Source organism: Oncorhynchus gorbuscha, linkage group LG13 (genome assembly GCF_021184085.1).
Source record: "Oncorhynchus gorbuscha isolate QuinsamMale2020 ecotype Even-year linkage group LG13, OgorEven_v1.0, whole genome shotgun sequence".
NCBI classification, from domain to species: domain Eukaryota; kingdom Metazoa; phylum Chordata; class Actinopteri; order Salmoniformes; family Salmonidae; genus Oncorhynchus; species Oncorhynchus gorbuscha.
Window position 1 is genome coordinate 30,625,477 of NC_060185.1, and position 15,406 is coordinate 30,640,882.

Genomic DNA, 15,406 nt, shown 5'->3' on the forward strand with positions numbered 1-15,406 from the left:
ATCAATAATTATGTATTCAACATTTTCGGTGGAGAGTTAAGTTGTTTAGGAGGTGGGAAAATAATCAAATGAAATTTTATCAGTGAGTGTTTTTACATTTTTATATATACAGTGGGGTCTGACATTATTATCAGCCTTGATAAAAATGAGCAAAAATGACTATGGAATAAATACTTCAAATACTGAGCTATGCTCAAATAAATGGGGAAATTATATTATTTTAAACTAATACAATTGCTCAAAGAAAGATATCTTTTTTAAAACAATTAATACTTTTTCCCCCTAAAAATATGTTATACGTTGGAGAACATCTGGAGGGATCTTAACAGCATTCCTTCATACAGAATCCTTCCAGATCCTTGATCTCCTTCGTCTGTGAGAAATAGACTGCCCTCTTCAATTCAAACCATAGGTTTTCAATGGGTTTCAAGTCCAGAGATCCCAAGTGAAATATTTAAATTATAAGTGTACTTAAATATATAAAACAATTATATTAATCAACTGTACTTCAAATACGAAATGTACTTTATACCTTAAGTATACTATAAATATACTATCATTATTATATTTATTATCATTATTAAAAGTGTACTTTATATTCATTGTTATTTCAGTCTTTTAGTATACTATATGTTCACTATCATTAAACTTAGACACTCATTAAAACTGTACTTCAATTTCAAACACTTGAATTGTAATTTAATATATTCATTCAAAATACACTTGGAGTTGTTTTTAAGTTGAAGTGTCGATTAAAAAAAAATAAATGAAACTGCTTGAGAGTGATCAAGTACACTATAAGTAACTTGCGAAAGTATTTATACCCCTTGGATTTCTTCACACTCTATTGTGTTACAAAGTGGGATTCAAGGAGGCAGGGTAGCCTAGTGGTTAGAGCGGTGGACTAGCAACCGGAAGGTTGCAAGTTCAAACCCCCCGAGCTGACAAGGTACAAATCTGTCATTCTGCCCCTGACCAGGCAGTTATCCCACTGTTCCTAGGCCGTCATTGAAAATAAGATTTTTTTTCTTAACTGACTTGCCTAGTTAAAAAACAAACAAAAAAAGAGTCATATTTTGTCAACAATGAACTCCAAATACTCTGTAATTTCAAAGTGGAAGAAAAAGTTAAAAAAATATGTTACATCGACTCACTCTGTGTGAAATAATAGTTGTTGACCCCCATTCATACAACATTTGTAAAATGCCTCAGTCAAGTATTGAATTTCAAGCACGGATTAAACTACAAAGACCAGGGAACCTCATAAAGAAGTACAGTGATTGGTAGATGGGTAACAATAAAATCAGACATTGAGCATCTCTTTAAGCATGGTCAAGTTAATAATTAGAGTATGCTGTGGATTATGTATTAAACCTCTCAGACACATCAAAGATATGAAACTTCTCACGGATGTTACCATCAGGCGATTGGTGATTTTAAAACAGTTAGAGTTCAATGGCTGTGATGGGAGAAAACTGAGGATGGATCAACAACATTGTAGTGTCTCTACAATAATGACTTAAATGAGAGAGTGAAAAGAATACAAATACAGAATACAAATATTCCAAAACACGCACCTTGTATGCAATAAGGCACTAAAGTAATACTGGGAAAAACAACAACAAATGAATACACTTTTTGGCCTAAATGCAAAGCCTTATGTTTGGGGCAAATCCAACACAACACGTTTTATTTAACCTTTATTTTACCAGGTAAGTTAACTGAGAACACATTCTCATTTACAGCTACAACCTGGGGAATGGTTACAGGGGAGAGGAGGTGGGATGAATGAGTTAATTGTAAGCTGGAGATGATTAGGTGACCATGATAGTATGAGAGACAGATTGGGAATTTAGCCAGGACACCGGGGTTAACACTCTTACTCTTACAATAAGTGCCATGGGATCTTTAGTGACCACAAAGTGTCAGGACACACCCATTTAACATCCCATCCAAAAGACAGCACCCTACACAGGGCAATGTCCCCAATCATTGCCCTGGGGCATTGGGATGTGTTTATAGACCAGAGGAAAGGGTGCCTCATACTGGCCCTCCAACACCAACTGGTCTCTCATCCAGGGACTGATCAGGGCAACCCTGCATAGCTTCAGAAGCAAGCCAGCCAGCAGTGGGATGCAGGGTGGTAAGCTACTGGCCAACACATCAATGAGTAACTGCCTACTTATTTTCAAGCATGGGGGTGGCTGAATCACGGTATGGGTATGCTATAAGAGCTTTACACTCCTGGATTGTACAGTATTCGCCCATTATTCTTTTCATAATTGTTCAAGCTCTGTCAAGTTGTTGGGGATCATGGTTAGACAGCCATTTTCAAGTCATGCTGTAGATTTTAAAGAGCTTGAAGTCAAAGTTGTTACTTGGCTACTTAGGAACATTCACATTCTTGATATGCAACTCCAGTGTAGATTTGGGGAGTTTTTCACAATTAAAAGAATTGGGATGGAGCTAAGCACAGGCAAAATCATAGGGAAAGACTTGCTTCAGTCTGCTTTACATCAGACACTGATAGAGGAATTCACTTTTCAGCTGGTTAATAACCTACAACACAAGGCCAAATCTACACTGGAATTGCTTACCAAGAAGACAGTGAATGTTCCTGAGTGGCCAAGTAACAGCTCTGTCTTCAATCTCTTTCAAATCTATAGCTAGACTTAAATTGCTGTCTACAAAATGGGGGCTGCGGGTCGCCAGTTGCCCATCCTATAATTTCCCTTTTTTTTTTTGCTTACATCAGGGATCATCAACTAGATTCAACTGCGGGCCAAATTTGTATTGAGCCAACAAGTGCTCAGCATATATGGGAACTCCTTCAAGACTTTTGGAAAATAATTCCAGGTAAAGCTGATTGAGAGAATGCCAAGAGTGTGCAAAGCTGTCATCAAGGCAAATGGAGGCTACTTTGAAGAATGTCAAATATAAAATATATTTTGATTTATTTAACACTTTCTTGGTTACTCCATGATTCCATATGTGTTATTTCATAGTGTTGATGTCTTCACTATTATTCTACAATGTAGAAAACAGTCAAAATAAAGAAAAACCCTTGAATGAGTAGGTGTGCCCAAACTGTTGACTGGTATGTTTTATGTGTTTCTTTAGGCTGAACATGTCTGTCAACAGCCAGTGATTTGCTGAGAGTTCTGTTAATATGAAATCCATTTAGCATACACTTTTATCCCAAGCAACTTACATCAGTGAGTGCATACAGTTCTTTTCATATGGGTGGATGTAGCACAATGCGGAAATCAAACCCACCACCCTGGCATTGCTGGCAGTATGCTCTTACCAATTTAGCCACACAGTACCTCCTAAATTGTGATAGATTGTGAATTCATTTCCTAGTGTTCAAATTTTGAGTCAGACTCTTATCTTGCTCAAGGATGAGACAAAAAAAGCTACATTGTGATAGCTTCTGTGTGGCCTAATGGCAAAATTATCTGTGGATCCTACATGCAATTTATGACTGGGCAGAAGGATAAATGCTATATAACAGCCACTAGATGGTGCCTTCTATCAAGTCAAACATCCACATATGGAGCAAGTTCAACAGGTCTCTTACTCATTTAACCAGTATCTCGCCAACTGGTAATAAGCATTTGTGTGTTCCTTGTCATCCTCCACATGGTAACTGACTCAGGAGTATTTAGTCAACAGTACATGGGATCATCTTTGCAAATTCTCTCCGTGATGACATTCATGTTTGATTTATAATCTAATCTACAGTACCAGTCAAACGTCTGGACACACCTATTCATTCAAGGGTTCATCTTTATTTTGACTATTTTCTACGTTGTAGAATAATAGTAAAGACATTGCAACTATGCTTTAACATATGGAATCATGGAGCAACCAAAAAAGTGATAAATCAAACTATATTTGATAATATATATATATATATATATATATATATGCATGATTCCATTTGTTGTTTTGATGTCTTCACTACTATTCTACAATGGAATGAGTAGGTGTGTCCAAACTTTTGACTGATACTTTATATCAGATCACATTCAATTCATAATCCCATCATCTGCCATTGATAAACATTGTGGTATTTTATATTCTTACTGTGTGTATGATGCTGAAATGAATTTATGGTTGACCAGGGTTGGGGTCAATTCAATTTCAATTCCAGTCAAAAAAATAATTTTAAATAATTCCTCATTGAAAAGCATTGAAGAGAATGAATTTTAGTCTACCTTCTGAATTGACTGTAATTGAAGTGAAATTGACCCCGATGCTGTCACAGATATAAAAACATCTCAGTGGATGTTTGTCTATTTCTGTTCCTATACTAATGGGGAAAAAAGTATAGATTGAAAAACATTCTATACAGAGACATACTGTATGTGAAATGGCCTTTCAGTAGTCTGAGCCTTGCTGGGAGAGGATCACTGAGGGATTGTGATTAATAAAAATACCCTAATCCACAACACAAACAAGCATGCAAAAAATATTTTTTAAACAATGCCCCCACTGCTTAACTGCTTTGCTCTAAATTCTGATGGATTATCCCCAATCTTTGTGGGTCCCTGTGGACATTTTGGGAGAGAGGAGTATTTTGGGCTCCTGAGTGGTGCAAGGCTCTGCATCTCAATTGCAAGAGGCGTCACTACAGTCCCTGGTTCAAATCCAGGCTGTATCACATCTGGCTGTGATTGGGAGTCCCATAGGGAGGTGCACAATTGGCCCAGCATCATCCGGGGTAGGCAGTCATTGAAAATAAGACTTGGTTCTTAACTGACTTGCCTAGTTAAATAAAAATATAGCTTATCATACACCGTCTTGCCCACTCGCTAATTTCAAACAGTCACAGAACCCATCATCCACACTGAGTAACTGTGTCCAGAAAGAATGTCCCTTTGAAGTCCAGTGACATTCCACTGACTTTAATAAGGCATGGTTTGTTCTTCTCGTGCTATTTTTACCCAATAGAAAAGAAACCGCCCAATCATCTTCATACATTTCTGCTCCCTGGCGCCTGTGTTCTCAAAAACCCTAAATGTTCTTACATAACAGTATCTCAAGCAGAGGTTTTCAGAATGACTTGAGACAGTATCGAAAGATAACTGCATGGATATATTTATTATTGATACCAGTGTACCAGTCACTTGAGAGCTCTATGCTGAGCCACAGAACAAAGGAGGTTAATATTGTACAGAGAGGAGCGTTTAGAAACCTGGGAAGAGTGTCTCACAGGTGGAACAGCTCACATGCTCCCCTCTCTCCCAACCTCATCCACAATGCTCCCAGCCAGCCAGTTGATTTAAAACACACCTCACATATTGCCCAATGTTCCAAACTAAATAAAAACCTCTCCCTCCTCTGGCTACCTTTTAACTGTAGCATATCCCTGCCTGTTACAGTTCTCCCTACTGTAGTTTTGTGGTGGGTTGTCCTCCTCACCACCTTACTATTAACTAATAATAATAATAAATGCCATTTAGCAGACGCTTTTATCCAAAGCGACTTACAGTCATGTGTGCATACATTCTACGTATGGGTGGTCCCGGGAATCGAACCCACTACCCTGGCGTTACAAGCGCCATGCTCTACCAGCTGAGCTACAGAAGTACTTTCTACTGTCTTGTAGAAATCACAATCTGAAATCTGTCTGGGTTTAGCAGTTAACTATTACATCAAAGTCAGTGCACAGCAGCGCAGTTCAAAGAACACAGGAAAAAGGGCACATTTTTCTCATAAACGTGAATCAATATATCAGGCATGTATAATAGGATGATTACCTACACTTGATCGATTCCAGGAAACAGTCTAGGGAAACATGTCTTTAGAGTAACAAATGTTTTATTGGTATTTTTTAACAAATCATTCAGCTGATGACAGAACATAACAATTGGTGTTCAACAAGGGTATAGGTTCACACATTTTCAGCATCACAGCCTAAAAGGACAAAGCTATTTCATCTGGTGTTGATAAGATCGATATGTCTGTTTAGAAGAAGCAGGAGGTTTACGCCACAATGACAGCGAGAGAGAGAAAAACTGTAAACACACACATATGCCCAACTCTCAGATGGTCATGTTAACAGAGTTTCTGCCTCATATCCTTTCATCACACAAACATCACCAGGGTTTCAGGGTAAACAACAAAACAAAGTACATTCAAACAAAGACTTTTTCTTTCCTTTTCCTCAAAATACAATATATTATCTTTATCAAAGGTCCTGTTTAAAAAAAGTTGCTAAGATGTCTATATACATCGAGGCAGGACATAAAATCACATACAAATTATATGAATAATCAAACGATAAAAAACACAAATATGAACCAATATGGAAAAGGCAGGTGGCAAGCCTACATGCTTTCACTTTTGTCTTCAGCTCTTCTTTGATACCATGGCAACAGGCTGGAGTTCAGCAAAGAAGGAAGCAGCAAAACAACCTTTAAAAAGAACATGGCGGAGAACTTCACATCACATAATCTGCTTCCAGCTATATGAGGTTCTGAAAGTAAACAAACATAAAACACAAATCAGCGATGTGGCTGGTGCCAAAAATGAATCCTGACACTGTAATTTAGCCACGGCTTAGCCACACAAATGTGAGTATTCCATTCATGTTGAGCTCTTATAAATCTACTGACCTCCCATATTTGCCTACATCTATGCCATTGTCAAAACATTAATTTGACATGTCCATAATCTATCATATGCAACATACTATAGATGAAAACACTAGTCTTGATTTGGCATTATTAATATAACCAAGATGTTGGATAAACTGGACCAGATTAGTATAGAGATTAAAGCAGCAGAGAGCCAGGTGGGTCTTGGGCCAGTGGGTCTCTTGGCTCTCTGTGCCACACCAATCAACACTGATTAAGATCCAAAATGGTCTTGGATTATCACCAAATCCCTGCCTTACATTTACCCACTAGACTTTAGGAGGACACCAACACTGATAACAACTATAGGACTAACATGTCTCTACTGAGCCAGACCAGGTAGTCCTGCTGTCCTTCACAGAAGACCCACCTCGTCCCTCCTCTGAGCAACTCCAGGCCCCCTCTGTCCAGTTGAAGCCCGCGAGGAGGCCACTCCACCAAGGGAACCGTAGCCGGACATCTGACCCTGGGGCAGAAAGCTGGACTGGCAGTACGGGATTACCCCCTCATCTGCAGATGACAATATGCAATACCGCAATCACTCAAAAGTACAGCTGGAATTATATGGGTCAGATTCTAAGTGCTGGACCAGACTAGACCCCCACCATCCCTGGCCACCTGGGTAGAGGGGATTGTTGCTCTGTGTGCTTAAACCAATGCACTATTTTAAGTCCACTGAGGATTTGTACGCATATTAATGTAGACAGAGTATTACTAGACCTCAATCACAATATGATGCTGTGTTTGACGCTTTTATATTACTGTATTTGCTTTAATTAGATGGTTTGATGCATACCTTGTGAGCCCCTCATGGCAGGACCTCTCTTCTGGGGTGAGGAGTAGTCTCCTCTCCTCTGTAGGGCCGGCGAGTTCTCTGCCGATGGCCTCCGGCTACAGCCCGGCACATCAACCAGGAGCTGCATGGGGTCATCTGCTGCAGGGGGTGGGGCCGGCGGAGGGGGCAGTTCTGTACAGACAGATTGACAGCTCATGAAAAAAAACTGTCTTCACTCAACCACACAGGTTGCCTCTTTAAAGTACTGCTGTCTATCTGTTCACAGTTAAATGTACACTACAGGACTTTGATGTGGAACTGACAGCATTTTAGCAACATGAAATATTAAAATCTATGAATTTTTAAAATATATTTTTAAAAACATTTTCTGACAAGTGAACACTTAGATATGGTAATTTTCATGTTTTCATAAATTCTTAGTATTTGTAATTCCCAAACATTCTAAGGTATGTCAAAATTCTATAACAATATAGAGTGGGAAAGCAGCCGTGCGTTTGGACAATTAATAGACACTGCAGTAAATAAATAAATCTGTCTCGTCCAGGACCAGAGTCTACTTAGACTGGTACACCATAGCCAATCAGAGCTACAGTATAGGCCTTTATGCAAACAAGCCATTTGCACACAGGCCTGCCACCATTCACTTTGAACTGGACTGTGTGTTTACAGGCAGTTGCAACTGGCAACTTTAGATCGTTAGAACGCATTCGCCAAAAACCACAAAATACCCCTGAATGGATTTCTGCAAATATGTCAATACCACTTGGGAGTCCTCTTACATTTGGGAACTTTACAGTTCTATTGATTAAACCACCATTAAAATGTAGGCTCTCTCTCCTTCAGTTATGCACATCAACAACAAAAAGATCAACAACTAATGCTAGCCAGAGAAAGACGAGCTAACATCTAACGAAGGAACATTAGATAAACACCAACTTTTTGAAATAGCTAGTCGTCAAAATTGCACTGATAAACGATGGGGAATTGTATCCTAATATTTCTTTGCCGCTTGCATGCCTACAATGCATGCTTGTCCCAACCATGAACCAACGCAAACTGGTTAATGTTAGCTAGCTTGCTACTTCCTGACACAAATGAGAGAACACCTTACTCTGACCATTTTACTCGCCCTAGCAGAGCTGGTTAGGCTTTTTACATGTTGTTATCTAAAGTGTTCGTGACTAACTATTACTTTCTTTGCCTACATTTACTAACACAAGTCATATTCAGCGGATGTTGCACGTTCAAAATGATTCAGTTATTCTGTGCTCTAGCACATTCAGAAGAGTGCTCTGAAATTGGAGTAGATAGCTAGAGTGAAATTGCAAACGCAAGAGATATGCTAAATGTTAAAGTTATTGCTATCTAACCAAATTACACCTGCATCTCTAGCCGTGTATAGCCACCAAAAAACAATATGAGGAGAAAAAGTCAGTCACTCCTCCAATGACACGACATCCTCCTAGCAGCTAGCTAGCGATTTAACTAACATTATGATCTGAGTTTTTAGCTTGCTACATAAATATATACGCTAGTCTATTAGCCACATTATGACTGACTAGTGATAATTGCCCTTGCTAGTTTGACTGTATTGTCATATCCAGCCTTAGTTACATTCAACCATTTTTGTCCAAAATATTGAGCCATTGAAACTGAAACAGTACATCCCAAATGGAGGCAGCAAACAATGTACCAGGCCAGCTGTGATTTACAACCTGATAGCAATATTTATTGGACTACCAAGAAACGTATTGGTGAATTATATTAATAATGCATTGAACGGCATCAATCTATTCTGCCAACACTGCCTTAGTGTACGTCATGGAATGTTGAGGCAAATAACTTATTTTTAAAACCTCTTATTAAGTTGTCTTGTAGCATAAACTGGGAATTAGATATTTAATACTGATATTAAGATAGTTTGTTTCATATCGGGAAAGTAGTTAAAACACTGTCAGTTCCACTTTAATGTGTGACCAAAATGTAAGGATGTGGCTTGAATCCCAAAGCAGGTGTGTTACTTAAGTGCATGTGCTAGCAACACACCAATAAGTTAGAGCCAGTGAGAGCCATTTCTAAGTTCTTGGAAATAATAAGATGGTGTAACTTGTTATTACAAAAGCTATGCGTGGTGCCTTGTGTAAAAGCTTCTACAAAGAGAAGATAACATACATGTAGCTGCCCAATATGTCTTACCTGCTTGTTCATGCAGCTCTTGTCGGTGCTGGCCCTCCCTGAGGGCTTTCTTCTTGCTTCTGGTTCTGTGTCCCTGCATAGCGTATGAGGAGTCAGCCGGGAAAGGAGGAGATTTTCCTGACAGAAAATAACAGTGATGTCATCAAGAAGACATTCAGAGGGAATAAAAGATACAGAGCCATCTCATAATAGATCTGATTTGATTTTCATGTACAAATACTTAACACATTGTAACATAATAACATTGAAAAATACAGGATAATTATGCAGTTATGGATTAGCCTGGTAGCAGATCTGTCTGTGCTTTAGCCAACTCCTCTTGTCCTTTCGTTGTCATGCCAAACACGGACTGTGTGTATGGCATGGCAACAAATGACAAAGGACGTGGCTAAAGCACATACAGTTCTGTGACCAGGCTAGTAATTTTCAAGAGGCTAGCTACACATAATTATGCTATATAACAGATTATCCTATATTAATAATTATCCTAGAACTATGACAGAGGAAAAGGTGTGTAAAGACAGGGGGACAGGTGTGTACAACTAACCTCCTCTGCCACTCATCTCTGAAGTAAAGCTATCTCCTGTGAAGGGGTCTCCCCATTGGCTGGTGTGGTATGGCCCGCTGACGTCATAGGCGTCTATATTGGCAAACAGGTTGGTGTTGGAATGGGAGACCTGATAACCGGGCTCGTAGTAGCCCCGCAGGTCAAAGTGCTGCAGCCGGGGGCTGTCGTTGTGGTTGGGTGTCTCCTCTTGGGGGGAAGGGGGGAGCGTGGCTGTGGACTGTAGGCTGGAGGTGGTGTCCTGGGCCAGCTTCTCTCTTCTGAAGGAGGGCAGGCTGGGTAAAACCTGCCTGGAGCCATCCATCAGGTAAGTCCTTGCTGGCAGCGGGGGACACCTGTCCTCCTCAGAGCTACTGGGAGCAGGAGGAAGAGGAAACATGATTAGTACATAGGGGAAAGTGAGAAAAGACCCTTGGTTTAACAACTAAGAGGACCTGACACATTGAGTGAAAAACACTGTCAGTAAGACCCCAGTATAAATCTAAGGGGTCTATCTTACACAATACTTGTACTTCATCAAGAAAACTCTTCGAGGCACATTAACAGCCATATCCAGAGACTGTAACAGTAGTTGACAGTGTTACATTTGAAAAGAGGAACCAGTAGCAATGGGTTACAAAACAGAAGACTTCAAATTATTTATGTTGCCGTGACAACGTCAGCAGATGTCAGAGCAGATTTAACAGAGAACATGTTATTGAAAAAGAAAAGGGCTAATCAACACTGTCAGATGATGGCTAATGTCATTACAAAAAAAGACAACAGTCAGAACAGCTAGGTCCCCCCAGTTATGGCCACAATCTCATCTGTCACAATCAGTTAGAGGAAACTGTACACTCCCCCTGATGCAGCTACACTAAGAGTCTCTCCTGAGCCTCCAGACAAGAATGTTTTTAATCTCCAACTTTAACCGTAGTAAACTTCACTAGAGTTTATAATTTGGATTGAACTGGAGGTCAGGTACCGGCCCTAACGTCATGAACTCTTGCTATGTAGTTCAGGTAAACTATCAGGTCAAATAGAGTGCAAGACATGCATTCAATCTAAACACAGCCTTCATATGAGGGCATCAGAGAATAGATAAAAAGGACACATCAGGAAAAATCACAATGAGTTATGGAGAAAGGGTGCAATATGTAACAACTTCAGCACTACTAGTTCTCTTTCCCTGTACTGACATTTCCCTCCTGAACACCGGGAGGGAAATGCTAACAAGCTAACCCATGGGAGGGTGTCTACAGGGGATGCAGTGCTGGGTGTTACCTGTTCCTCCCCTCATCCTGATCTCTCATGGTGTAACCACATCCTTTATTAGCAGGCAGTGGTAGAGACAGAACGTCCTCCCAGTTGAGTGGTGCAGGCTTAAATGGAGGACACACTGACCTCTGCTTCACCAGCTTGGCTACAGTACAGAGAGAAAGCAGACAACCCACACACTTAGTTAAATCAAGCTGAAGAGAACATTGACCAATATATATATATATATATATAACAGTTGAAGTAGGAAGTTTACATACACTTATGTCGGGGTCATTGTATTATCCTCACCACTCGTGTCCCCCAGGGCTCTGTTCTAGGCCCTCTCCTATTCTCGCTATACACCAAGTCACTTGGCTCTGTCTTAACCTCACATGGTCTCTCCTATCATTGCTATGCAGACGACACACAATTAATCTTCTCCTTTCCCCCTTCTGATGACCAGGTGGCGAATCGCATCTCTGCATGTCTGGCAGACATATCAGTGTGGATGACGGATCACCACCTCAAGCTGAACTTCGGCAAGACGGAGCTGCTCTTCCTCCCGGGGAAGGACTGCCCGTTCCATGATCTCGCCATCACGGTTGACAACTCCATTGTGTCCTCCTCCCAGAGCGCCAAGAACCTTGGCGTGATCCTGGACAACACCCTGTCGTTCTCAACTAACATCAAGGCGGTGGCCCGTTCCTGTAGGTTCATGCTCTACAACATCCGCAGAGTACGACCCTGCCTCACACAGGAAGTGGCGCAGGTCCTAATCCAGGCACTTGTCATCTCCCGTCTGGATTACTGCAACTCGCTGTTGGCTGGGCTCCCTGCCTGTGCCATTAAACCCCTACAACTCATCCAGAACGCCGCAGCCTGTCTAGTGTTCAACCTTCCCAAGTTCTCTCACGTCACCCCGCTCCTCCGCTCTCTCCACTGGCTTCCAGTTGAAGCTCGCATCCGCTACAAGACCATGGTGCTTGCCTACGGAGCTGTGAGGGGAACGGCACCTCAGTACCTTCAGGCTCTGATCAGGCCCTACACCCAAATAAGGGCACTGCGTTAATCCACCTCGGGCCTGCTCGCCTCCCTACCACTGAGGAAGTACAGTTCCCGCTCAGCCCAGTCAAAACTGTTCGCTGCTCTGGCTCCCCAATGGTGGAACAAACTCCCTCACGACGCCAGGACAGCGGAGTCAATCACCACCTTCCGGAGACACCTGAAACCCCACCTCTTTAAGGAATACTTAGGATAGGATAAAGTAATCCTTCTCACCCCCCCCTTAAAATATTTAGATGCACTATTGTAAAGTGGCTGTTCCACTGGATGTCATAAGGTGAATGCACCAATTTGTAAGTCGCTCTGGATAAGAGCGTCTGCTAAATGACTTAAATGTAAATGTAATTAAAATTAATTTTTCAACCACTCCACAAATTTCTTGTTAACAAACAATAATTTTTCCCAACGATTGTTGACAGACAGATTATTTCCAGTGGGTCAGAAGTTTACATACACTAAGTTGACTGTGCCTTTAAACAGCTTGGAAAATTCCAGAAAATTATGTCATGGCTTTAGAAGCTTCTGAAGCTAATTGACATAATTTGAGTAAATTGGATGGGCACCAGTGGATTTATTTCAAGGCCTACCTTAAAACTCAGTGCCTCTGCTTGACATCATGGGGGGAAAAAAAATCAGCCAAGACCTCAGGAAAAGAAAAATGTAGACCTACACAAATCTGGCTCATCCTTGGGAGCAATTTCCAAACGCCTGAAGGTACAACGTTCATCTGTACAAACAATATTACGCAAGTATAAATACCATGGGACCACGCAGCCATCATACCGCTCAGGAAGGAGACGTGTTCGGTCTCCTAGAGATGAACTTACATTGGAACGAATAGTGTGAATCAATCCCAGAACAACAGCAAAGGACCTTGTAAAGATGCTGGGGGAAACAGGTACAAAAGTATCTATATCCACAGTAAAACGAGTCCTATATCGACAACCTGAAAGGCCGCTCAGCAAGGAAGAACCCACTGCTCCAAAACCGCCATAAAAAAGCCAGACTACGGTTTGCAACTGCACGTGGGGCCAAAGATCATACTTTTTGGAGAAATGTCCTCTGGTCTGATGAAACAAAAATAGAACTGTTGGCCATAATGACCATTGTTATGTTTGGAGGAAAAAAGGGGGAGGCTTGCAAGCCATAGAACACCATCCCAACCGTGAAGCGTGGGGGTGGCAGCATCATGTTGTGGGGGTGCTTTGCTGCAGGAGGGACTGGTGCACTTCACAAAATAGATGTCATCATGAGGGAGGAAAAGTATGTGGATATATGGAAGCAAAATCTCAAGACATCAGTCAGGAAGTTAATCTTGGTCGCAAATGGGACTTCCAAATGAGCAATGACCCCAAGCACACTTCTAAAGTTGTGTCAAAATGTCTTAAGGACAACAAAGTCAAGGTATTGGAGTGGCCATCACAAAGCCCTGACCTCAATCCTTTAGAACATTTGTGGGCAGGACTGAAAAAGGCCTACAAACCTGACTCAGTTACACCAGCTCTCAGGAGGAATGGGCCAAAATTCACTCAACTTATTATGGGAAGCTTGTGGAAGGCTATCTGAAATGTTTGAACCAAGTTAAACAATTTAAAGGCAATGCTACCGAATAGTAATTGAGTGTATAAACTTCTGATCCACTGGGAATGTGATGAAAGAAATAAAAGCTAAAATAAATCACTACTATTATTCTGACATTTCACATTCTTAAAATAAAGTGGTGATTCTAACTGACCTAAGACAGGTAATTTTACTAGGATTAAATGTCAGGAATAGTGAAAAACTGAGTTTAAATGTATTTGGCTTTGTAAACTTCCGACTTCAACTGTATATACACATAACCGTTCAAAGGTTTGGGTTCACTTAGAAATGTCCTTGTTTTTGAAAGAAAAGCACATTTTTTGTCCATTAAAATAACATCAAATTTATCAGAAATACAGTGTAGACATTGTTAATGTTGTAAATGACAATTGTATCTGGAAACTCTGCCTAGAAGGCCAGCATCCTGGAGTCGTCTCTTCACTGTTGACATTGAGGTTGGTGGTCTGCGGATACTATTTAATGAAGCTACCAGTTGAGGACTTGTGAGGCGTCGGTTTCTCAAAACTAGACACTCTAATGTACTTGTCCTCTTGCTCAGTTGTGCACCCGGGCCTCCCACTCCTCTTTCTATTCTGGTTAGCGCCAGTTTGCGCTGTTCTGGGAAGGGAGTAGTACACAGCACTGTACAAGATCTTCAGTTTCTTGGCAATTTCTCACGTGGAATAGCCTTCATTTCTCAGAACAAGAAAAGACTGACGAGTTTCAGAAGAAAGTTTTGTTTCTAGCCATTTTTAGCCTGTAATGCACCCACAAATTCTGATGCTCCAGGTACTCAACTAGTCTAAAGAAGGACAGTTTTATTGCTTCTTTAATAAGAACAACAGTTTTCAGCTTTGCTAACATAATTGCAGAAGGGTTTTCTAATGATCAATTAGCCTTTTAAAATTATAAACTTGGATTAGCTAACACAACGTGCCATTGGAACACAGGAGTGATGGTTGCTGATAATGGGCCTTTGTTCGCCTATGTAGATATTCCATTAAAAAACATATTTTCCAGCTACAATAGTCATTTACAACATTAACAATGTCTACACTGTATTTCTGATCAATTTGATGTTATTTTAAATGGACAACAAAAAAAGTGCATTTCTAAGTGACCCCAAACTTTTGAACGGTAGTGCACACACACCACACACCACACACACACTTTTGGTTACTACATGATTCCATGTGTTATTTCATAGTTTTGATGTCTACACACACACACACACCCTCATCAACTATGTAACAAAGTTAGCTACAGTACCAATCAAAAGTTTGGACACACCCACTCAAGGGTTTTTCTATATTTTACAAATTT

The 15,406-nt window shown here is 40.6% G+C and overlaps 1 protein-coding gene across 4 annotated transcripts in view; it reads right to left on the minus strand.

Moving 5' to 3' along the window:
• Nucleotides 1–5,814: 5,814 nt before the first annotated feature.
• The window catches only part of LOC123992704 (roundabout homolog 2-like), a 66,503-nt gene continuing 56,911 nt past the window's right edge, over nucleotides 5,815–15,406 (minus strand). For 2 of the 4 annotated variants that reach the window (XM_046294138.1, XM_046294136.1), the window contains exons 21-26: nucleotides 11,465–11,603; nucleotides 10,184–10,554; nucleotides 9,637–9,753; nucleotides 7,441–7,611; nucleotides 7,015–7,154; nucleotides 5,815–6,422 (exon numbers count right to left, since the gene is read on the minus strand). In XM_046294138.1, the coding sequence (XP_046150094.1) occupies nucleotides 6,336–6,422; nucleotides 7,015–7,154; nucleotides 7,441–7,611; nucleotides 9,637–9,753; nucleotides 10,184–10,554; nucleotides 11,465–11,603 (1,025 nt within the window). In that variant the 3' untranslated portion in view covers nucleotides 5,815–6,335. Of the gene's footprint in view, nucleotides 6,485–7,014; nucleotides 7,155–7,440; nucleotides 7,612–9,636; nucleotides 9,754–10,183; nucleotides 10,555–11,464; nucleotides 11,604–15,406 lie in introns of all 4 variants that reach the window. The other 2 variants (XM_046294137.1, XM_046294139.1) reach the window with 2 other exon arrangements.